A 23,761-nucleotide genomic window follows, 5' to 3' on the forward strand; every position below is an offset into this window, starting at 1 on the left:
AAGTATGATAACACCCAGGCTTGTTGCTTTCAGTACATCTAACAGAACCTGTACCATGTACCTAACCAAACATCACTGTAGAAGTGACTAAGAATGACGTTTATATAAGATAAAAACTGCTAGTAGTACTAAGACTCGTTCAGCAATGTTGCCATATTGGTATAATGAAATCCAAAACAATAAAATAAAATAAAAACACACATCATAGCCAATATATATTAAAAAACAGCGACATACTGCATCTTTCCTGTAGCATTTTTCAAAGCCTAGATATTAACACAATGTCAAGTGCAGGACAGTGAATAGTGAATTCTTTAAAAAAACAATAAAGGACACTTGTTCCTCAGTGTAGGCACCACTTGCTCGTGATTCATGCACGCAGTCTGACCACCGAGGAAACTATGATAGCTAAATAGCCTAAAAGTTCCACAGTGCGTGTAGCAGGAGCGGTGCCAGAAGAAATACTGCACAATAGGTACACTACAGAGAAGACTTCTACTACAGCTGCATAGAGAATCTGCTTCTTTTTTGGTTTACACAAAGCTATCCTTGGATGCGAACCATTTGGTTCAAAACATTCGTTTGAACACAAGTTATGAAAGACAGCACTACTGCAGTGCCTCAAAGGGCGTTAAATGCACTCTAAAAATAACTGAGCAAAAAAATAATGGTAACACAATGTACTGACGGCATAAAATTCTCAATGTAATCAGACCTAAATAACAGTAACTGTCACCAGATTATACCTTTGCTGTGGAGTCCCAGGATGCAGTTGCCAGCACTCCATTCTTCCAGGAAAGATCAGATACTGCAATGCATATTGGCAGGAGACCACAAATGTCAGAACAATTAGGGAAACAGTGTACCTGTTCAACAAACTTACTTCTTTGTTGGTAAAAAAAGGAGCAGGGACACCCAATTTTCGTACCGTGTTCTTGTCTATAGGTCACTTTACAGCATTTTAGTCTAGTTACAAAGCTGCCACTTGAAATCTGCCTCCCTTTTTTTCTGCTCTATGCATGCACAGGAAAGTAAAAATACTTTTCATTGTAAACACTCATCACCTAGTCGAATCGAAATGAAAGTATATATGGAAGGCGAGCCACCAATAGAAGTACTTTTTTTGTTGTTGCTGAATCTTGATTTGCTGTAGCCATCTGCATCACTTGCTAGAGGTACAGGCAATTGATGCAGTTGGAGTAACTGCGGCTATAATGTTACCACCAGTGTCAACATAACCTTTGATGCAGCACTTTTTGGAGCAGTGCAGTCATGGTTAGGCCATCAAGAAGATTATGAGGAGCACTGCTGGTGCAGAAACATGCTAATCAGTGCCACACAGTGCTGCTAGAGCAAGCAGTGATGCCATTCGGTCACTACTCGCGTGCTTTCCTTATTTTAGACTGCACCTGTGTATAACTCATGTTTTTACCATTCTCTTATATAAAAAACACAAAAGCTACTAGTGGACTCTGCCTTACAGAAAAAAAGATATCTACAGGAACAGGAAACCTACCTGCGTCTTCATGACCCAAAGTTGATTCAGTGATACGCCCATATTCCATGTTGTAAACATATCTGCGATCAAACATAGTTCAGCTTACAATGCGAAATGCGAGCACCAATGTCTTGCAATTTTCAACAGCTTGCTGTCACCTAATGAAATGAACAGCATACATTTAGCAACATGCACCTCGAACTTTTGCCATTAAAAACAGTCATAAGATTTCAGGCTTTAATAATAAGGCCTGGCCATGTAAAAAACTACCTTAAAGCTAGAAGGATCAAATTTTTACAACGAAATGCGCATCAAGCATGAACAATTTCTTGTGCGCTAAGATGGATACTTTAAAAATAAAACTTAGATTAGTAATTTTTACTCAGTATTAACACATTATTGCTTTACCTGGCACAGGGTCAAATGCGCTTTTTTCAGTAAACAAACTGTCTATACAGGCCTCCCTGAAAAAATTGTTCAGTGTTAGTTGCACTGCAACTAACATTGAACTGTAGCCTCTCAATGGCTTTTAGCAATGATTAAAAACACAAACATAAAGCACAGACTTTCAAATTAAACATTACTAAAAACAAAAGAAACTCAAGAAGCCACTTGTAGGGGTCGATGAGTCAGCATTAGGTGCGTGGGACGGTGGGAAGAAATACAGCATTCTTTCAACATATTTGCCTAGATAGGAAGGGGGGCCGGTGACAGGCATCACCGTGTGGACGGTTGTCAACGGCTTGTCAAAGGCCAGGGCCATTGCCTTTGCGCCTGTAAACTGAGCAGCTGCCCTCCACCGGCCACATTCCCTTCAATGAAACCGCTGGCAGCAGCAGGGTCCATCTAGTTAGTTTGTTTGTGTTTGTTTTACCTTGAGAGAGGGTTTGGCATGCACTATCAAGGTTGTAGGGCGGGACGCGCGATTCGAAGAGCCAATTGCTTCTGGGGAGTTCGCTCTGTGCATCGCATTTTGTAAATAATTTGATTATTTTTTTTAGATTTTGTGTTTTGGGGAAGAGTTGTTAACATGATCAAATTTGAAGGGGGCAGCCCGCAGCAAGCCACCAATACTGTTGAGGCTTGCTACTATTGGATGTTTCCTAGTTTCCTAAGTGCGAGGAGGACTCCCGAGGGCTTAAAACCGAGCGCAGGAGCCCAATCTGTCATTCTGGGCTAAGTTTAGATGCTCTGCATTTTCGGCTATGCTGAGGGGGGAATATTTTCCTGTTAGCCAGTTCCATTTTGTTTGCCACTCTGTTTACATATGCTGTGCATTTTGTAAATTGTTGTACATAAACTTTAGTTCGTTTGCTTGTTAACTCCTGCCGTCGCAAGTCGTCATTTCCCCGTCACAGACGGAGCACCTCAGGTGCGACTAGCCTTCCCTTCAAGAAACCGTCTCGGATGGCGCACCCCTGGTGCAAGGGAAAGGACCCAGCAGGAAACTTTACTGGCAGAGTCGACAGCGATCCCATGGCTGTGGGCCGACAGAACGGGAAGAACAGAAGGCAAAGTAGGGGCAACATTCTCGCAACAAGGCAAGCATTGGTGGCCTGGGAGGACCAGGCGCAGGCGGCGAGGAGTGGCAGCTTTTTGGGAGACCAGAGCAGCAGAGAGATTGCAGAGAAGGCCCCAGGGGTGAACCAGCAAAGAAGTCTGCTGCGCGGCGTGGACAAGCTGCCTTTTACAAGCAGGCGGAAGCAAGGCAGCACCTCCACGAGAAAGGGGACATGAGACGGAGGACGTCGGACGGCGCATTGCAACCCACTGCAAGCGGGCGGCGGCAGATAGACAGCGGCGACCTATGACTGACAGCAGCGCACCGCTTCACAGGGGTGAGTCCTCTCTGTCCTTGCTCCGGCGCAAAGGCTACTGTCCGAATAAGGCTTTCAGCATGCTCAGAAACATGCTTTGGTCATTTAAATCCAGATAGACAAAAGCCTCAGGAAATGGGAGAAGAGGAGCACGGCGACAGCGCCGGTTGCGCCGACGGACCAGATTTTAGATAAACAGCTTCTGCTGGTAGTACGGCAAACTGAGCTTGCAAAACTGCAGGCTATGCAGCGGAGAGGCGGAGGAGAGAGCTTCGGCTCACCAGATGTATGGGACATGCACGGTGAGTTAAGGCGCTTCTCAAAGCTACTCGCAGGAGCTCCCCCAAAATTTCTGGCGGACGCCGAGATTCCGGTGTGCTTTGAGTCCGTCGAGAACACGCTCCAAGCGTACGACGTCCCACAAGGCCAATGGGGGCAGATCATTTTCCCTCTAATAGCGGAAAGGGTTCAGTTTCTTTCAACTCTCTTGACACCATTTCAGCGTAAAGATTATGAAGCACTTAAAATAATGGTCATGGAAGAGCTGAAGCTTTCCACAGAAGAATACCTCAGCCGGTTCCAAGACTCGCACAAACGAACAAACGAAGGGTGGCAGACGTTTGTTGCGTGCATCCAGAGTTTCCTGCATTTGTATCTTGAGTCGAGAGGAATCAAAACTCTAGAGAGACTAACCGCGTTACTAGTGGTGGACCAGGTAAAGAGCCAGCTGGCGGAGGAAGCACTAAAGTGCATAATGCTTCAAGAAGGGAAGGAGTGGGTGAAGGCGCCCGAGATGACCACACTCCTCCAAACGTTTGAGCAGGCAGAGGGTAAGAACAGCATCGACAAAAAATACGACCAGAAAAGACCCGAGGGTCTCAGCATTTGAAGTATCACACAATTGAAGGAAAGGGGTACGCCATTGGCATTAAACGCTAAGTTGCGCTCTAGTGGCTGCTTCAGGTGCGACGCAACTGGAAATCTGAAAGCGAACTGTCCACATAACTCAAGCCAGGCCACCCCAAAGGCACTCAGTGTGAACGTGAATAAACTGTCCGCACGGGTCGCTATAGGGCATGTAGGAGGCAGGCGTGGTGAGCTGACAGCCTTAGCACTCCATTGTAAGGATAGGCAAACCAACACTATCTTTGACACGGGCGCTGAGGTTACGGTCATGAGGGAAAGTGTCGTGCCACCTGGGCTGACGAAGCCTCATGGGACCATAAGTTTGATTTCCGCCTTTGGAGAAAATGTGCAAGACAAACTTGCATTATGGCCGCTGACTATGCATAGTGACACAGGGGTTTTCGCTAACATAACAAAAGCCATACCGGTGCTCAGCACCCTCACTGAAAAGTTGGTCACGCAGATGGATTGCCTGCTGTCGCAGGAGGCATGGGAGTCCCTCAAGGAGGAAGGCAAATCCCAAGGGATTATAGCTTCAGGCGAAAGAGAAGCTGCAAACTACATGCAGTCAGGTAATACAAAGCACGCCGCGGGAGAGACAGGAAGGACATTAATCGCCCAGACTTCAGTACACGATGAGGGAGTTGTCTCTGAAGAGAATGAAGTCGCCGAACACCCAATAACACCAGGTAATGGGAAAAGCATGGTGGAGGTATTCAGGGAGCAGCAACGGCAAGATGCGACCTTGCAAAAGGCATGGAAAGATGCGCAGGTAGGCAAGGGAGGTATGCCTGTAGTCGATGGACTTCTCTACCTCATGGAAAGGTTAGTTGGGCAGCCAGTAATACAACTTTTACTGCCTAAATCCCGGCAGGCAGAGGTCCCTCAGACAGGCCATGAATCAAGCTGGGGAGGCCATTTGGGGTTCCGAAAACCAAGGCTAGGATTAAATATAGTTTTTTTTGGCCAAGGATACAGGAAGATGTCAGGTCGCACTGCGATAGCTGTCACGGCTGTCAGACACGGTCAGACCTACGCAGGGCGGACAACGTGCCCATTCAGCCTGTGGTAAGGCCCCGCTATCCCTTGGAACAAGTGAATGTTGATGTGATCGGACCATTGGAACCTCCATCAGGAAGGGGTCACAGGTACGTGTTGTGCATCACTGATCTATGCACTCACTGGCCTGAAGTAGTTTGCCCACGCTCCCTCAGTGCCAAGGCGACCTGCGACGCTCTCTTGGCAGTGTTCAGCAGGACTGATGTGCAGGAAGTGGTCGCGTCGGATTGCAGCACAAATTTCACCAAGGCAAGATCATAATTTTACCCTTACTACACTCCTTGATGTCAGGAGAAACCAATGGCATGCATTTTATGAAGTTCCCTGCAGCAAAAATTTCTTAAAGCGCTTGACTAAAATACTTGACATATTTCATAAGGGTAGAAGGACTTCTTATAGTACGAAGTTAAAAGGTATATTTGGATTCAGCACACAAAAGTACATGTTCTCTAAAGATTTCAGAATAATGAATCAATTACTAATATACTTGTTCTAAGACCCCCTTCCCCACTTTAAAAGGCCTAGAATGAGAATTGTTTACATAACAATGTCCAATAAGATGAATGAATCCAAGCAGTGATTGATTTATTGACTGGCTGATTTAAACCTTTATTGATCCCATACTCATTGGTCTCTAACTTAGTATAACCTGCAAGAACAGACATGTGCAAGGGGGAGGCAAGGGAGGCAGTGGTCCCTGTAATGAGTTTGGGGAGGGGGGTGAAAATTCTGTTCCACACTGCAGACAGGGATAAGCGCCATCATGAAATTTGGCCCCTAATGGAGAGGCCTGTGTATGCTTGTGCCTGTAACAAGCACTGAGTCATGATGTGGGCATATGAGGACCTGAAAAAAACTACACAATTAATCATATAAGAAAACAGGAATTTCTTTTGCACAATTTGGCATGTTCCTAGCAAAAACCTCAATTTTTTGTTTTCCCATTAGGTATAATCTGAAACTGAAGGGGTTAAACAGTTATTATAGAAGATTCCAGTTCAAAACAACACTAAACGGTATGAAATATTTTCGCATCAAGACGCTCTTGTAGCAGAGAAAAGACTACTCACACATAATTATCCCATGATCCAACGACGACTGTTTTGTCATTCATTACGATGCATGATGACAGCGCCTGCAGACAAGAACACACCACTAATACTCAGCATATGAAATATCATAGTGTGTAGAGCTGGGAAGTAAATTTAAAGGGGCTGCGAAACACTACTTGAACGGATGCCGGTTACACTTCAGATGGATTCCTTATGTCACACAGATGCTGAATCAAAAAGAATTACAAGAAGCGATGCATAGGGATGGGAGATATTCAATGAAAAAATTTCAAGATACAAGCAAACAAAATGCTGCCCTCAACTCGATTTTCGTGCAGCTTCCCATTCCCATTTCACTCTCCCACTGACGACTCTTCGTGCGACCAATCAAAACAGCCTATCTGAGCATGTGGCGGAAGTTTGCACTCTATGGTTGCCTCTTCTCTGTAATTCGTTCATGCCAAGGCTGGCAACGTCGTGTGCATGGTTACAACAACCATGTGAACGCCCAGATGACCCAGCGATGCTTCATCGTCCCTCCGATGACGCAGAAGGGAACACTGATAAGTAACATTCCCTGACTTATGGACCCGAACGCGATCCGAACTGGATCTGAACTCGAGCGCGAGGTACTGTGTCGGTGTGACGGCCTGCGCAAGATATCAGACCCGTTTAGCATAGCGCGTACCGCTACTAAATCCGCCTACCATTGCCCGTCGCTCCTAGCGTGCTCATTGGTCACGGCGAGCAAGGAGCACGCGCTGTTGAAGGGAACGTGGCGCCATCTGGCGCCACGTTCCCGTCAACAGCGACATCTGGCGCCGCTGCCTGGTGATCCTTCACAAGCTGACAATGTGCACTGCTAAATGTGGAATGAACGGCTTTTTTCTTTGCATCCTTCCTCAGGACCGAAACGAACGTTGTGCAATGGCTCGATCAGATCGATTCTGCAAAGCTGTTCTCAGATATTTATTTATTTGAACCTCAAGGGTCCCTGGCGGGACATTACATGATACATAGAGAGTAGCCATAAGTGTTGTGTGCTAGGTCGTAGGATGTTTACAGAGAAGCGCAAAGTCCTTCGATGCAAAAAGTAGCCAGAGCCTCTGGTGGTGTATTTTTGTTTTACTTGCTTTACAGCGCTTTTATCTAAGGCAAACACGTTGGTTTTGTTGATGTAATATAAAACAAAAAACTTTACAAAATGTATCTCTAGTTATTAACCCAATTTGAAATATATATTAACTGTTTGTCCAATCATAAAGCTCCCACCAAGTTATGCCATATCCACTGCTAAAAACCGCCACTGTATGGTGATACCGTCAGCACCATGAATTTGTTTTTGCGAGCTAATTAAAGTAATTAAAACCAGGCTATACGCGGTACGACCGATGCTAATAGCATCACTATAATTCATTCTATGCAACCAACAGGCAAAACAATGCACTGATTATGTGTTTCGGGGCCCCTTTAATTGTAAATTCATCTGTTTACCCAATGACATGTATACACTTTACGGAGCAGAGAAAAATGTTTTTCAACTAGCCAGGCGCAACCTGTTAAAAATTGGCCACAGGAGGACAGAAAGAATGTCAACAGTAGTGGTAAAAGTAAAACCATTTTAATTTGGTCATTAAATTATTCATCGAGTCTTGCCTATTAAAATTTTTATATATTTTTGGAGGTAAAAGAAACATTTAGCTGAAAAAGGAAAAAACAACCGAACTAGTGACAAGGCATGCAACATTTTGAAAACAGTGCAAAAGGCAAAGTACGCAAGGCATGTGGAAAAAGAAGTGCAGATGACAAAAATTTCGAAATGGCTTCCTGCAGCTATGACTGTAGCCTTGTTTACATGAGCTCGACGTTGCGGGCCGAGTCTGGGCGCACCAGATGTTGGGCTGGCCCAGCCCGACCCGAACGCGTCTGTATGAACCTGCTTTCTGTCGGGCAGAGATCACCGCTACCCCTAGCATCGCGCATGCAAACCACGCGTGGAGGTTAGAAGAGGAGGAGAAACACCCAGGCGTGACCGGAAACAATTTTTGCCAGTGCAACGCCAGCCAGACCAGAGAGGAAGCAAGAGAGGAGGCAGGAGAGGAGGCGCCAAGCGGACGTGGCAGTGTACACATGCTCCTTCCAACCAGGTCGGGCCGAGTCAACCCACCCCCTGTGGTCGGGCTGGCCCAGCTCGACTAGACGGTCGCTTAGCTTGATCCCCTAGCGTTTACATGAGTCCGACAACCGATTTTCAGCCCAACAGCCTACTTGACCAGACTTTTGTCGGGCTCATGTAAATTGCCCAGCGCATTCCAAGTGCCCTCTATCATCCTCCCCTAATTGACTTTATGCATAAAAAAAAAAAGTTTACAGGGAATAAGTGAGATTCGTATGGCATATACACGTTACCATTAGTTTTCTACAGGATGCTACATGATTATGTTATCGTCTAAGTAAAGGAAGACTACCGAGCAGGAGCTGTTTTGGTGCATTTATGCCGCCACTGTGCCCTTCGCTTCCTCTCTCTCCCTCTCCCTGGCTGCTGTGCTGCACTCTTTATCCTTTCCCCTTCTCCACTCCTCCCTTTCCCAGCCACTGCATGCATTTAACTTGGACAACAAGCTCTGAATATGAAGTTCACTCTAAAATCTGGAAACAAAGAAGCAACGCATGAAAATGTACTTATTGGACCTAAGGTCAATTCTTTTCACGATGCATCTTGTACACCAGAGGTCTTAAACTCGTCTTGTCACACAGGCAATATTGGCCCACTTTTGTCATGTGTGGGCCAGTATTCGGAAAAGGAGGAAAGGAAAACAGAGGGGGCAGCGCGGTGCTTATGCCACCTAAGACCATTGCGATTTCTCTTCTGTCTTGGACGTAGCAAACATCAAACGGTGACTCAAAGCTATGGATAGTGGAGATGACTAACTCTCTATTTACAAAGAAAGCATGTCATACTTGCTGACCTGTACATGGTGAGCAACCGGCCTGTGCCAAAGTGTGAATGGTGATGAAGAGGTACAGTATGAAAAAAAAAAAAAAAACAGATTCCACTGGCATAGCGCATCTGGTACAAAGGCTGAAATCCTTAGTGCAAGGCGGCCGCACGAGACGCAAGCTCCTGTACGTCGTATGCTTGAAACCCCTGCTGTATGCTTTCTTCAGCAGTGCTTTCGGCGTCCTCTGCTTACTTTATTTAGGCTCAATAAAGTTCCTACTGTTAAAACAGGTCGCAGCAGCTATGCAAGCCTACACAAGGCCAGCTACCAAAAGATATGCTATGCATACAATTAACACCAATGCCTTACCATGTGGGATATGTTGACACTCCGTACCTGCTGCTTCTGCTCAAGGGAGTACAGTTTGAGAAGGCTGTCTGAAAAGGGAAGAAAAAGTCAGTCATGGCTTGTTAAGAAGTCAGAACTTAAAACATATACAGCATGCAAGCTCTCACAAAGAAATTGTCAGAGCATACAGGTGACCTGAAGGGCCCTTCCCACATTGTTTCAGTAAACCAAAACCAATTAAATAACTAAAAATAGCAAAAAAGAAAAAGCAATTAGGACAATGAAAGTAACCCTACATATGCCAGTGATAATATACATTAGAAGAAACATAAAATAAGTTACACATACAGCAACTGCCAACAGACTAAGGATCTTTTATGTATTCACATATATACAGTTAAACCCCGTTGGTAACTTTTCAACAAGGCCACGAAAAAAATAAAAAAATTGAAAGACGAATACGATAGTCAGTTATATACGAAGTTTTAGTGCAGCTCTTCACACGCCACCTGCCACCGCTGGCAGGTGTTACGCTGCTAGCCATCCTCTAGGATCTTCCTGTGGCAGCCACCTTCTGTGGCAGGTGGCATTTCGCTCTGCTACTACCTGGCAACATGCCACCTGTCACACACCATAACATGCCACCTGTTACATGCTGCAACATGCCACCTGTCAGGTGGAGTGTTACGCCGACCCTGGCAGGTGGCGTGTTACACCGCTAGCAGCCCTCTGGGATCTTCAGGTGGCATTTCGCTCTGCTGCTTGGTGAACCGGTTATGGCAACAACGCCAACACTGACTACGCAGAAATGGGCGCCTAAGAGCTGTGCTCTAAAAAATATTAACAGCCACGAAACCATCAAATGTATGAAACCAGTGCAGTTTTAATCTGAAGACTGTCTATTTTGTCAAACTACCACTAACTGCTGCCTGCCAAATTGAAACATGGCCAGTCACAGTATTCTTGGCATTCTTAATTTCTCTATGTTCATATCATAGTGCTCTTATTTGGTAATGTGTTCCTGTGTTGTATATGCTCTCGCTTTTCATTCGATTCATTAAGATATGATTGGTACGAAGGTTCTCAAGTTGCAAAATAAAGTCATTTGCTTGAATGATTGATTGATCGATTATTACCACACTTGCACAGAAGATCACCGACACTACCTAGCCTTCCTAGTGTAAACTTGATCACAAGACAGCAAAATGAAGTAACGAATCTCTTCAACACAAAGCATGGCACCACTTGACTGCATTATGCTGTGAAAAACTTCACATCTGGCTGCTCTACCTGTCTCTTTGGTGCTTGCATTTTAAGATTTCCAGAATGAGCTAATGGCTTGCCTATGCCTTGAGGCCATGCCTCTCAAAAGCTCACCCATGCAAATGAGGCCCATTTGCGCATCAGATACAGCATGCTTGCTTAATAAACTTCATATTTTGTTTAGTGCTATATTTACACAATTGCCTTGCCCCTTAATGCATTGCAAGACGCCGAGATATTGTGACATGATAACAAATTAAGCTACAAAATACATGAGGACGCTGTGAACTTAGCACTGGGACTGCACAAATGCAATGCAGCAAAAAAATATAAAAGAAATGGAAACCTACGAATGAAGTTGTTACTGTGCTACCAACAACTGACAGTAATGTGAGAACATGGCATTTAGTATATTAAGTACCATGGTGAAGCGCACACAATTTGGAAGGCAGTTAAAAATTTACCACAGCACACACGGCCTCATGCTACCCTTGCATGCTAAGTTTCCAAGACAGGATGCTTGATACAATGACATGCAGAGAGGATGCTCATTACAGTGAAGCTGTTTCTTTAAAATCTATTTTATTCAAAAAAGGTCACTTAGACTGCATGGCATAACAACACAAGATATCACCCTTGTTTTACTAAACCATATCATTTAAAGCAGCGTTGCTGAGTCAAATGTGTTAAGTACCCCTCAACTGCAAGTGAAAGCAACTGAAGATCCCAAGAGAGTAACTGATGTACAAGAATACTAGTGCCCATTCATTCGATTTACAATAATGTACACAGCAGTTCAATCTGCTAGTTCAGGGGCTCTCACAGTGTTTTCTGAGAGACCATTAGATTCCTTGGACCCTTTCTGGGTTTCCGAAATCCTGAGGTCCGTGCATGCTCCTCCCCCAACCTTTCTTCGCCTACTCTACTCTCTAAATCTACCACTCCATAAAGTGCCACACCTATGGACAATTACCGAGAGAATGACTTTCGATATCTCTTGAAGGGTCAACCATATAAATGCTTTTCTTTTTGCATGCATGTCTGGCAAGGAGGAGCAAGGGCAAAGAGATAGCAGGGGGTTCTTCACAACTTTTTGAAAAACTGATGCCCCTAGAGGTCAAAATGTTTCTGAACCCTTGCACTAGACCATCCATATGTTCTACCACTACATCACAACAACGGACCTCAAAACAATAACACTGAAACAAGTGCCTAAGGAAGTGCCAATTAGTTTATATACTTCGCACACGTCAAGTAGTTTGTATACCTGATCACACGTTGCTGCACTAGGAGTTTTTACTCAGCCAAAAAATGTGTGAGGGCTTCTGTGAGGCTCAAGAGCTTTGGGGTCCATAGGAATGCGTTCAAACACCTGAAAGGCTGAAAGGGCACCTGAGAACCACTGAGAACCATCTCAAAATTACTGACCTAAAGCATAAACATCAATTTTTTTTTTCTACTTAATATGGTTTCTGTAGACTGAGAAGCTCAACTGTGCTTTCTAATCATATTTCTACACTATATTTTTTTCACAGTGAAATGAAGCATCTTACATATGCAGTGTAACGAAGTTTATTTTTCATTAGAGGCTTTCAAGAAATCCAAGTAACTCCAGTGGACTCTAAACAGACTAGAGGTTTCGGCAAGAGCAGTGCTTCAGCAAGGCTAAATAAAGGTATACGGTAGATACCTACATCATAATCTTCAGAATCACATACTTACAAGTAACATCGTATGATACCATATGGAGGTACTTCAGCAAGATTTGGAGGCACTCACTGGAGTCCTAATCACATAGGTTTCTCTCAGCTAAGCACACCTACACACACATTTTCTTTCACTCACACATATATGGGCACTCTTTCACATTCAACTGCACTCATACTGACAGTTAAACACAGAAAATCATTCATGCTGACACTTATGCCCACTTACAGCCACAAAGCCACAAGCACTGACTAGGGCTATAGTCAGTCACAGTCATTCATGCTCACAGAAACACTCGTTCTCACTAGTACCTAATAAATGAATGCAAACATGAGTAAGAATGCCAACCTGTAGCCCCACCTGCATTTTGCCCATGACTAACCACCAAGAAAATATTTCTTCATAAGCAAGATAAATTTTATAAGCACTTATCCAGCAAACAAGGATGCTCGAACCCAATTAACTGTAATAGTACCTCATACAGCATACTGAGTAGGATGTCTACTTTGCAGCTGCATGGTTACTATTACAGAACCAAGCAATTATTACTTTTGATAAAATATTTAAAGCCTGCCAACATAACAGAAAGAGGTCAACAGCATCAAAACTTCGCTAAGCACAGCCATTAAAGGTTGTACCCAAGGTCAGCCATACCAGCAAACAAGCATGCACTTTTGGGGTGTTTGTGGATGCGACAATAACAGTCTGCATGAAGAAGGCTAGATTTCTAATTTTTATGCATTGAGCAAGTAAATGTAATCATAATGACGGACGAGCAGCCACTGCACAGCTGACACCCTTACGTGCAAGAATACTTTATACCCAAACACAAACAGCTGGAACAACAGTGACCAAATAGTAGCCTGAATAAAGAAAAATGCAAGACAAAAAGAAAACATGCATAGCTATAATGAAAAATTTCTAACTTCAAAGCATAGTCTAACATCAACTTTTTACCTTGCGAAACTGAGAAGACGCTACTTTTGCTACTTGAGAAGCAAACGTGAGTCACCATTCTGAAATTAAAGATTTTGACAATATTAAAGTTTGTCAGAAACGTGAAAATTTGGTATGAACATGCGCGTCCCCTCTGTCTCTTGCTTTTTTTTTTTTTAAAGCAGGAGGCATAAATGAATGTTGTACATATAAGTAGCGCACTCCAGCAAAACCAAGCCCTGAAAAGAACTAGTCAGTTTTGGGAGGATAAACCTAACATAGCGGCATTAGAGGTTGCCTAGCATAGGTACTAACAGCATCTCTATCTTGCAATTAAGCAAACAATGCAAATGTTAAAAGCAAATGTTAAATTGTACTGTTTCCACAAGAAAGCCTTCACTAAGAAAGCTTTTTTTCAAGCAATTCAAACAAAGGGGTACAAACTATGAACTTAAAGAGCATAAAATACAAAGGTTATTTTCCTTGCTCCAAGCCGAAATTTAGGCTTGAGCTTATCAGCAGAAAATTCTAGAATATGAGAGTACAGATTACTAAGCTAGTACTAAAAGACAGTGATGTATGACTTTCAGATAAGTGTACAGGTGTATTAGTATGTAGTACGCAACAAAGTTCCCAGAATTATACATGAAATCCTGTCCCCTTACGAAGGCTCCCTTACATCACTTCATTTTTGCAGGACTTAGTTTTCTCCTGAAAGAGATGAAGAGTACAGCATTATCAGCTGCTGCTTTCTGTATCAAATTTTCATCAGTGCAGCTTATGAACTGCGGTGACGTATGTGTCCTTTCCTTCTTTAGCATCAGAGAAAATTGCTGAGAAGACCTGCTTAGTTAATGCCATGCTTTCCTCCAGGCTTTATGAATGACTGTTCCAACATTTTGTGGCAGTGTGTGGCAACCTGTTCCTCACAGTGGCATTTTCATTGTCGTGAGTACTGTTTAGAAAAATTGTTCCAGAAACAATTACTACGCGCTGACTAATGGGCCTGTGCATTCAGAAAACACTGTTTTAAAAATTAAGGGGAAATGCCGGTTGAAAAACTATTTTTTTTTTCGAAAATTACCATTTTTTTGCTTTTGCTTATTTTTAAAGTTTAGCCTCTCTACTTTCATGAAAGTAACAGTAAACATGAAATCCGGACAGGAAAAATGGTGAAAACTGTATACATCTCTCCTTAAGCGCTGATCAATTGGCCCGCGCATTTAGAAAATACGGTTTCGCCAGCTCTGTTCCAAGGGCTCATACTGCGAACATTCAAAAGCATTGAACACATTTACCAGCAATCTTGAAACCCATTTCCTAGTCTCTTTAACCCTACAACCAATTAAAGCACTACAGGCACTACACGTCTTTGACTCCTCACAAGGATAATGGTTGTGAAAAATGAACCTCATTAAAGCACGAATAAGATTAACATGTAATTGTTGCTCTGTGCGAGAATATGCTGGCGGCCTACGTAAACAAGACCAACAGAAAAGGCAGGCTGTTGCTCAGACATATCTGGCCACAACAATGTACGTATCTGGATGCAGTTCCACCATGCACAGTATGAGGACATGGAACTTCACACACAAAGGTGCAAATTATCAGTAAAATTTCCAGAACAAGGACAGTTTATAGGAGGTGTGATTTACCAGAAAATACAGGTAATATCTGCCAGCGCTTTCCATCTCCCATACAGGTCAAAAACAATTTGCTTATGCTGCTTGCCTTCTCTTGCATATTTTATTTTTAAACATCATCTGTAGCTCCCAATTACAAAACACAGCCATTAAAACCGCCATCATCATCACTTCCTTATAATCCCTTACCACCTTTTCTTTCTTCGCAACTGTGCTGAACACATTTAAGCGGTAAACGCATGAGTTTTATGGGGGATTTAACGTCCCAAAACGACTCAGGCTATGAGGGACGCCGTAGTGAAGGGCTCCGGAAATTTCGACCACCTGGGGTTCTTTTACGTGCACTGACATCGCACAGCACACGGGCCTCTAGAATTTCTCCTCCATGAAAATTCGACCGCCGCGGCTGGGATCGAATCCGCGTCTTTCGGGCCGGCAGCCGAGCGCGGTAAACGCATGAAGCGATGTTCTTGGCAACATGACGTACAGTGGTAACGGCCATCGCCTATTGCTGCTGCTGGTACACCCGCATGAAGCGGCCAGACTTGGTGGCAAAGCAGCTTTGTTTCAGCAATGTTGCTCGTTTGTAGCCACTTTAGCGTTCAGTCACCTTGCATTAGCATACAAGTGCAACTGTGCTAGTACCGTTTAGTTAAGTATTTTAAACAGCATGAAGCATGATAAAAGCAACTATAAAAATACTTCTTAGGTAATACATGATATTTTTAATAAAATATACAGCTCCGAGGAAAGTGCACAGTGCGGCCTGACTACGTTTTTGAGATGCTGAGACTTGTAATGAGTTAGAGATGTACCTCAAAACATCCTTTTCTGTTCCACAATTCTTAACAGGCTTTCATTGAACTGTTTTCATGCATGGGTGAAGATGAGGACAAAGCAAGCGTTGGCAGCCTCTTTGCTGAAATCATGTGCTAGACAAACGAACTTCGCTCGCAAACTAGATCATAAGTCACATATCTGCAATGCCTGTTGGCTTGTCTCGCAAGCCACTTCCGTGCAATGAACAAAATTTTCTGCAAACCCAGAACCTAATCAACGCGATAAGTGGCCCTCAACTCATGGTGCGAAGCCATCATGCGGTGAATTACCTCATGCGGTCAGCGCTTTAATAATCAAATGTCAGGTGCAGCCTATTTCTAGCTCATTCAGGTGTCAGCTGCTGTAAGATTTCTCAAAAAGTCCTCATTTCATAAATATGCAACCATAATGCCATGCAGAAAGACTAACTCTACAGCATGACAGCAAATTTTAGTTCAATCAGAAGGAAAACAAATCAAGGGCATCAAAATGGCAAATATACAGCAATCCTATCCAGCATCATGTAGAGCACCTAAGCACAGATAATTAACATCAAGCACCCATTACATCTGCCTCCTGAACTGGAACATTCAGCACATATTGGCGGAAAACAGTAAAATCCCATATATGAATTTAATCTGTAACTTGGTCTTTTATTAGCATGCTGCTGTACAAAATACTTATTCAATATGATCGGACCTTAGATTTAAAATTATAATGGTAGGAAAAGGCTTCAGATTAAAATGTAAACATTTTGTAATATAGAACAGACATAGCCTGAAAAACTGATATGGAAAGGACAAATACAAAGCTCTTATAATTTTTGTAATGGTTAAGTGTGACACTCTATCTTTTCTAACTTTTTCAAAAGCTTTTACTTTTTGTGAAGCATGTGCTCTGCCATCTTAGTCAGATCTGCCATGTTCCTCTTCCAAGCAAAAGAAGAAATTGAAGGTGCTCGGTCCCTTGTCTCAAGCTCTGCACAGAAAAAGAAATGAAGAGAGAGAACAAATAAGGTAATACAGACAACAACAGGCAGCCATCTATTAAAATCAGCTTCCACCTTGCTCATACATACATAGTTCAGTTTCTTTACAATTCTAATTTACAATTATTTTCAAAATTACACAGCCCCCGGCAAGCATAGCCAGAGCAACTGGGGCCATACCACGACCCTGCCATTGCTGATGCATCATTGTTGCGAGGACACTACGAGTGATGACAAACTTTGCCTGCAATCTCGGAAGAGCCTGTGTGCTAGGGAGCAAGCATATTGTGCACGTCAGCCTCTGCATTGTCAGCCTCTGCAAAGCCATACTTCATTTTTCACTGTTATTTCATTACGCATTTATAGTACCAAGTTGATCCAAACACGGATGATACGAATTCGTAAAATTCCTCAGCCGGAGTACACTGTGTACAATGTGTAGAATTTTGGATGCTTCGAACTCTCTCCCGCACCCCTATGGATGATGCCAACGCACGAGCTGCGGCCGCACCCTCGAGCATTTAATGTCTTGATCGCTAATAGTGCGGTACACACCGTGGGCAGTGAGCGGCAGTGAGCACCCTGCACATCACCGATGCCGTGATCGCCAGTCACGCTGTACGTACCACAAGTAGCAAGCTGCAGCCGTACAGCCGTGAATGATTCCCGCCGGGCGTGAACAGATCTGAGTGAATGCATTTTTCATGCTTCTGCATGTGAATTTTGTTCATTTGGATGATACAAAATTTTCGGGTGATACAAACTTTTTGAGATCCTGTAAGGTTCACATCACTGAGATTCTACTAATTTAAAAAAAAAAGTGCAAACTGTTTTTTACAAGGCTTACGCAAGAATGAACTTTGCCATCATTCAAAGTATCCTCAGAGTGAGCGTGCATCACCAACAGCAATGCCAAAGAACTGCTTTGCAGCCCCTTTGTCCACGCTGTAGGCCACATTTTTTTTTCAAACAACACATTCCTTTATATTAAGGTTGTAAAGCAATCACAACATTTCGGTAAGCATTACAATACCATAGCAGAAAAAGTTTCTCATAATTTTTCTCATGATTTTCTCATAATTACAGAAAAACTTAAAAGATAGTTGCAAGGCAAAGCTACATGCACAATTTTATTATAATGAAAACACAAGCAACATAAGCAATGTGCTTCACTCCAAATTAATGCTAAACAAATTAATGCTTTGTAGAACAGCAAATCAGCACACTAAACAACACTTGGATTGCAAGAACTGCACTGCAGATGGCTTAAAGTTGTTGCACTGCAAGTTCTCTAGAATCATCGTACATAGCTGAAAACATTTATCAACCTTCAGGAATACTGCTGACATTTTCAAGCAGGGAGTCAGGGCAAGAGTCACTCGCCATGCTCAGTGATCTCGGAAGAACAGTGCAGCAGCGTTGAGGGCGAGGGTGCTCGAATATTTGCTTTGGTGTCTGGCCAAATTCCATGATTTGAACCTCAAGAGAGTGCCTTTCATAGATGTCCTGGATGCTGAGAGGAAACAAGGGGCTGGTTCATCACAAAATAATTTGGCTTCCATTGCACAGCACCAGCCAACTATTTATGGAAATACTAAATATTGAATAAAACAACTGAGGAAAGTGTTGAAGAATGCTATAAGGTGAATAACCTCCATTGTTTTCCCATGGTGACCATTTGCTCCCATGGGGCAAGCTAACTACAAGCAGTAGCTACTTGAAGTTAATGCTGTGGAAAAGTCTACAACAAATAGCCATTTCAATGCATAGCCTAACAACTTCCGAAATCGAAGATGATGTACGTGGTTTAAACATACCTCCGTTCCAAACAAATAATGACAAATGCAACCATTCCTGACTAAGATTTTTAAATTACAGGAAAGAAACTGGAATGGACATCAAAAAGGCCCTGAAACGTTTTCCTACTCCACAGCTGCTTATTTTTCTGCGCAGTCTCCCTTCACCATTTGGAATTTCTAACATCCTCTAAAGACTAGTGTCAGCATATGTTCTGGTCGCAACCTGCATACTCAATGCCACACGTGCAACACCCCCAATGCTTGGCCAGGTATATATGAATGCACTGCTTTTATTAGATAAATTCCACCTTTCTTTTATTCTAGCTGATGAAAAACCAAAGAACGACGTCACCTTTCCTCTATTCTTGTGCAAGGAAACTGGCCAAACAAAAGCCATGCTGATACTACAACAGGAGATGAGCAGTGATTGGAAAGAATACCAGAAATGGTCACAAAGGTTTTCACAACTTCTTTTAGTTTGACTAAAATGCAACAAATGGCTTGAAATAGAGGCACATTTCTTTGTCTTTATAATCATAACTTTTAACAGACACTCAAAAATAAAAGTACAGAAATAAGAACTCACCTGTCCAGATTAACACTTCCTTCATAGGTCAAATGATAAAACACTGCAAAAAATAAAAATGTTGGTTTCAGGCAAATTTAGCCCAAAATAAAGCATGCGAAGTTCTTATTGGGGAAGGTTTATAAGATGGACGGCTGCTTATTTCTAGCTTTCAACCATGCTGCTACATGTAATAAACCCAGCGAAAACAACGTGCCTATTGTTGCTGCCTTTAAAAGCTACCCCTTAAATTACTTGTTGCATTGCAACACCTACATATTCACTAATTCAGATAATAGGCATTATCTAGCGACAGTCAAACAAAAAATAAATGCTTATTACAAGAGGGACCCTTACAGTTCAAGGAATGCAAAAGTGATCATAGAAAAAAAAAAATACCACGCAAGCACAAAAACCCTCAGTGCTCAAACAATGATCATGATGAAGGTGAACAAAATATTTGTCACAGACAAAAGAAACAATGGTACTATCCCATCCCTCTGCATTTCTGCAGCAGCCAGAGACTTCTTTGCCATATTAGTCCATGTTTCACAAAGAACTAGCAACATCAAACTTGCTATCTACCTTTGGGAACCAAACAAAAAATGCTACCAATAACAATTAAAAATAGTGACAAGAAAAATCCCCACGCCTTCCCCAAAGTTGCACAGCCAATTATACTTTCCAATATAGTGTTGAACACATTCATGTGGATGGCTGGGAGAACTCTGGCTGTGACTATGGCCAATTAAGGAAAAGCAAGCTCTTTTGACTAACGAGTGCCACTGCACCAGTACAGCAAAAAACTACCGTGACTGTCCAGAGAAAAAGAAACAACAGACATCCCTAAAAAGGCCTGCAGAAAAATTCGTTTCTGCATCATTAATCTTAGGACATAATATCTTGTGCTCAAATAACATTACCAACTACAGCGGTCATTGCACGAAAGGTTTGTTCCACATATGTGCACTTTGCATTGGACACTTTTCACACTGCTTTGTCCAACTAGTCTAAAAGCATCTCACACAAGTGACACTGAGACTTTTAGACATTTTTTCTGTGTCTAGCACCACAGTTTTGAGAGTGAAATGCCCTGTAATTTTGTGTCATGAAATTATATGGTGACAAAGAAATAAAAGCTCTATATTTTTACATATTTTATGATATGCTAGACTAACATTATATGAAGAAAGTTTCATGCTTTCAGCATGATAACATTTTTAGAAACCATTTGAGATTACGGCACCTGATCTCTCTAATTGCACACACCAAGGGTACAAGAAGACCCACCATTGTCAGCTAATACCGCCTCTTCTCCGGTCTGCTTGTAGCCAAAAATTAAGTCGATCCAGTCATGAAGGTTCTCGGAGACAAAAGATGACTCAAGAGCTTCCCTACATGTGCGTATAAAATGAGCAGGGCCTGTAATGAAGAAAAGTGGCTGGCAAGCTCAAAGTAAGCAAGCAAAACAGGAAAGAACAAGAAGGAAACATGCATGAACGCACCTTGAGCCCACTGTGGCAGTTCCACGTTGCCAACAGCACAACCATTCTGGCGCTTTCCAAAGTCTAAGTTCTAAACCACACACACAAAAAACAACAAAAGAATGCTAAAACAGCGTACCACTGTCTGTTTCCTAAACATCTGCAATGCTGCTGACACCTGATGGTAGGTTGCCTTATATATTTAGAGAAAACAACAAAAGCATATGATACAGTACACCTAAAACTGTGGCACACAGCAAGATCATCGAACTAAAACATAAAAAAAATAGAAGCATAGTGAAAGTAACAAGGTATAAAAACTATGTGCTACTTTTCAAACACCCAATCTGCTTTATTGCCACAAATTTAAGAACCCTGCAATCTTAGGCAACCTTCGTGCTTTTTACCACAGCTGAGTATTAGGTATGCTGATCCATGCTCATAATGATAAGCATTTTAAGTTTATGCCATTGTTAGGCGATGACTCACTTCTTTCTCAACCAACTAAGAGTCATTACTGACCCTTCCTGAGAGGACAGCAAACATTAGAGGTGTGCTAACAAGTGACTACTTTGAGGCTTCTGGGTGGAGGTCACAGTACTGTTTCATTGTTGTGGGTTCGAAAGGAATAAAGGGGTCTCAAAGCTGGAAAGAAACGGGGGTGGGCACAGAACAACTGAAAGGAGTCACCAATAAGAGTCTTTCTTGGCCAAATGCTCGAGCTTGCTCCGATGACATATGCTACAGCATGTTTTTGCGCATAGTTGTATAGCTGTGTATAGCTACGTAGTTGTACATGGATGTTGACACTAATCATGTGCTTCTTATTGTCAAGAATGCTACCGACAGCTACTGCAGCGCTACTTTTCACACCTGAACACAAAAACATTCAGAAAAAACAAGCACTTACATCCATGAAACAAGAGAAAAACACCAAAAGGATGCACCTCATTACGACAAATACTAACTATACTCCCTTTCACATGACACTCATCAAAAGATTCACCAAGGTTGGAAAACATAATTTCTTTTTCCTTTTAGTCATCAAGTGTATTCACTGCTACATTTTTATGCAGTGTTACCATTTGAGCAAGAATATAAACCTGTATAAAAAGAACAAGACAACCTTTTCATTTATAGACTGCTTTTAAACATCTTAAGCAGCTTATAAATCTTCCAATGAAAGCTCCCTGGGCATCACCACACTACTTGCAGGACTGTTGTATGGACCTGGCAGTAGCATGGTGAAAGTGAGAGCAGAACTGGTTTGCAAGAGTCCAGAGAGGAGGTGTTTCAATGTTTCTCTCACCAGACGGAAAGGCCGACATTTCTTTGTTTGTTTTCAGTTCTTCACGACGCCATGCACTACAGTTTCTTAAAGGCTGCTTCTTTGGGGGTAAAGATTTTAAGCAGCTGCCTTCCCCTACACGGCCCTTCGATGTAAAGGCTTGCCATTTCTGCCATGTACGTGAACACTCTGTGCCTTTGATTTGAAAGGTTAAATTCTAAAGGCTTTTGGGGTGCCCATGTGATGAGGTGTTAGAGCTGCTAGCTACAAACTGCCCATACTAAAAAAGTTTGGGTATGCCTGCACAACCATTCCACACCAGGCATCGAAACGTCACGTCCACACATCCCACATGTGCGATGAATTCCTGGAGGGTAGCAGGACAGCAAAACCTCCAACTTTTGATTGACTTTTCTAAGAAGAAGAGCTCCATTTTTTAACTGTCTAGTGAAATGCAGGCGACAAGTCCAAACACCCAATCTGGCTGAAGCGTAGGTTTATTCTGCCACAGGACTCAATTCTTAGTTCTACTTGCCAAAATACTAAATATGTCGGGTAATGAGTAGCATACCAGAGCTATTTGCTTAATGCTGGCTGTGTTGCTAACTGCAACTGCTGCAGAGGTTAAAAGATTCACCTATGACTATGATTGGTCATTATCTAGATTTTCATGAAGGCATTCTTGTGAAAATGTAATGGACACTGACTATTTTATATAATAATAGCAGACATTAACCTCAAGGCCATGAAAACAAAGTGTAGTGGGTAGAACGCATGGCGAAAGAACCACCATGGAGCTTACCAGTGAGTTGACCAAGAAGTCACCATTGCAAGCAGGGTCGTAAAACTCGGGAATAAGTTCCTTAAAGTCTGCTGCATCCGTAGTCACATTCCTCCATGTATCAGAAATACTAAAGAACAGAAAAGTCGGCACTATCACCATCATTTCAAGTCAGCATTATCACCATCATTTCAAGTTAGTATACTGCATGCAAAACAAAGCCAACGACAGGCGGTACAGAAGCAAGCCTTAAAGCACACCTATTAAACATTCTGTCTGAGTGGTCGAAGCGGCCATTCTGCAGGCACAACATGTACTGCAGCACTGAAACCAGGTAGAAAACAGACCATCACTAACAAAGCAATAAATGAAAGGAAATAACAAGCTTATGTTACTACAATACATAGCACATTTTCTCACCACATTTCTTCAAAACAACAGTTCGTTTGGAGGCGTGTTCTATGACAAATGCCACTAATTAACAAAACAGACCTTAAGAAAAATTTTATGCTGAGACCAGAAGCTAGTTTGCCTTTTTCTTGCATGCACATGGCAATTCAACATCAAACAACACTATGTCTGCCACAACTTGATTTACTGCTGCTGTGAGCTGCAGTTGTACCAGTGCTTCGGAATGCAACATGCTCTATCTTAGCTCTATTGCAATATTTTGGATCTATATGCATCTATACTGCATCCTTGCAACATCTTATCATGCACTTGTTCCAATCACCAAAATTTTAACTTAACCACTGTGTCAGTAGAGTAGTGCAGCAATAAAAATTAGAGATTAAAATTTAAGCAGAGTGACATTGAAATGAGGTCATGTCTGAAAATTCCCTAACTGCTGAAAACATAGCTCATCA

At 42.5% G+C, this 23,761-nt stretch overlaps 1 protein-coding gene across 1 annotated transcript in view; it reads right to left on the bottom strand.

The window, feature by feature from the left end:
- Nucleotides 1–23,761, bottom strand: part of LOC144114340 (protein FAN-like) — a 43,988-nt gene that overhangs the window by 17,300 nt on the left and 2,927 nt on the right. Inside the window, exons 2-13 of the mRNA XM_077647994.1 lie at nt 23,156–23,219; nt 22,917–23,025; nt 20,848–20,917; nt 20,633–20,764; nt 19,364–19,406; nt 18,307–18,491; nt 16,869–16,968; nt 13,550–13,608; nt 9,644–9,711; nt 6,351–6,415; nt 1,517–1,578; nt 747–808 (exon numbers count right to left, since the gene is read on the bottom strand). Coding sequence (XP_077504120.1) covers nt 747–808; nt 1,517–1,578; nt 6,351–6,415; nt 9,644–9,711; nt 13,550–13,608; nt 16,869–16,968; nt 18,307–18,491; nt 19,364–19,406; nt 20,633–20,764; nt 20,848–20,917; nt 22,917–23,025; nt 23,156–23,219 — 1,019 coding nt within the window. The remainder of the gene's footprint in view (nt 1–746; nt 809–1,516; nt 1,579–6,350; nt 6,416–9,643; nt 9,712–13,549; nt 13,609–16,868; nt 16,969–18,306; nt 18,492–19,363; nt 19,407–20,632; nt 20,765–20,847; nt 20,918–22,916; nt 23,026–23,155; nt 23,220–23,761) is intronic.

This window comes from Amblyomma americanum, chromosome 1 (genome assembly GCF_052857255.1).
Source record: "Amblyomma americanum isolate KBUSLIRL-KWMA chromosome 1, ASM5285725v1, whole genome shotgun sequence".
Classification (NCBI taxonomy): domain Eukaryota; kingdom Metazoa; phylum Arthropoda; class Arachnida; order Ixodida; family Ixodidae; genus Amblyomma; species Amblyomma americanum.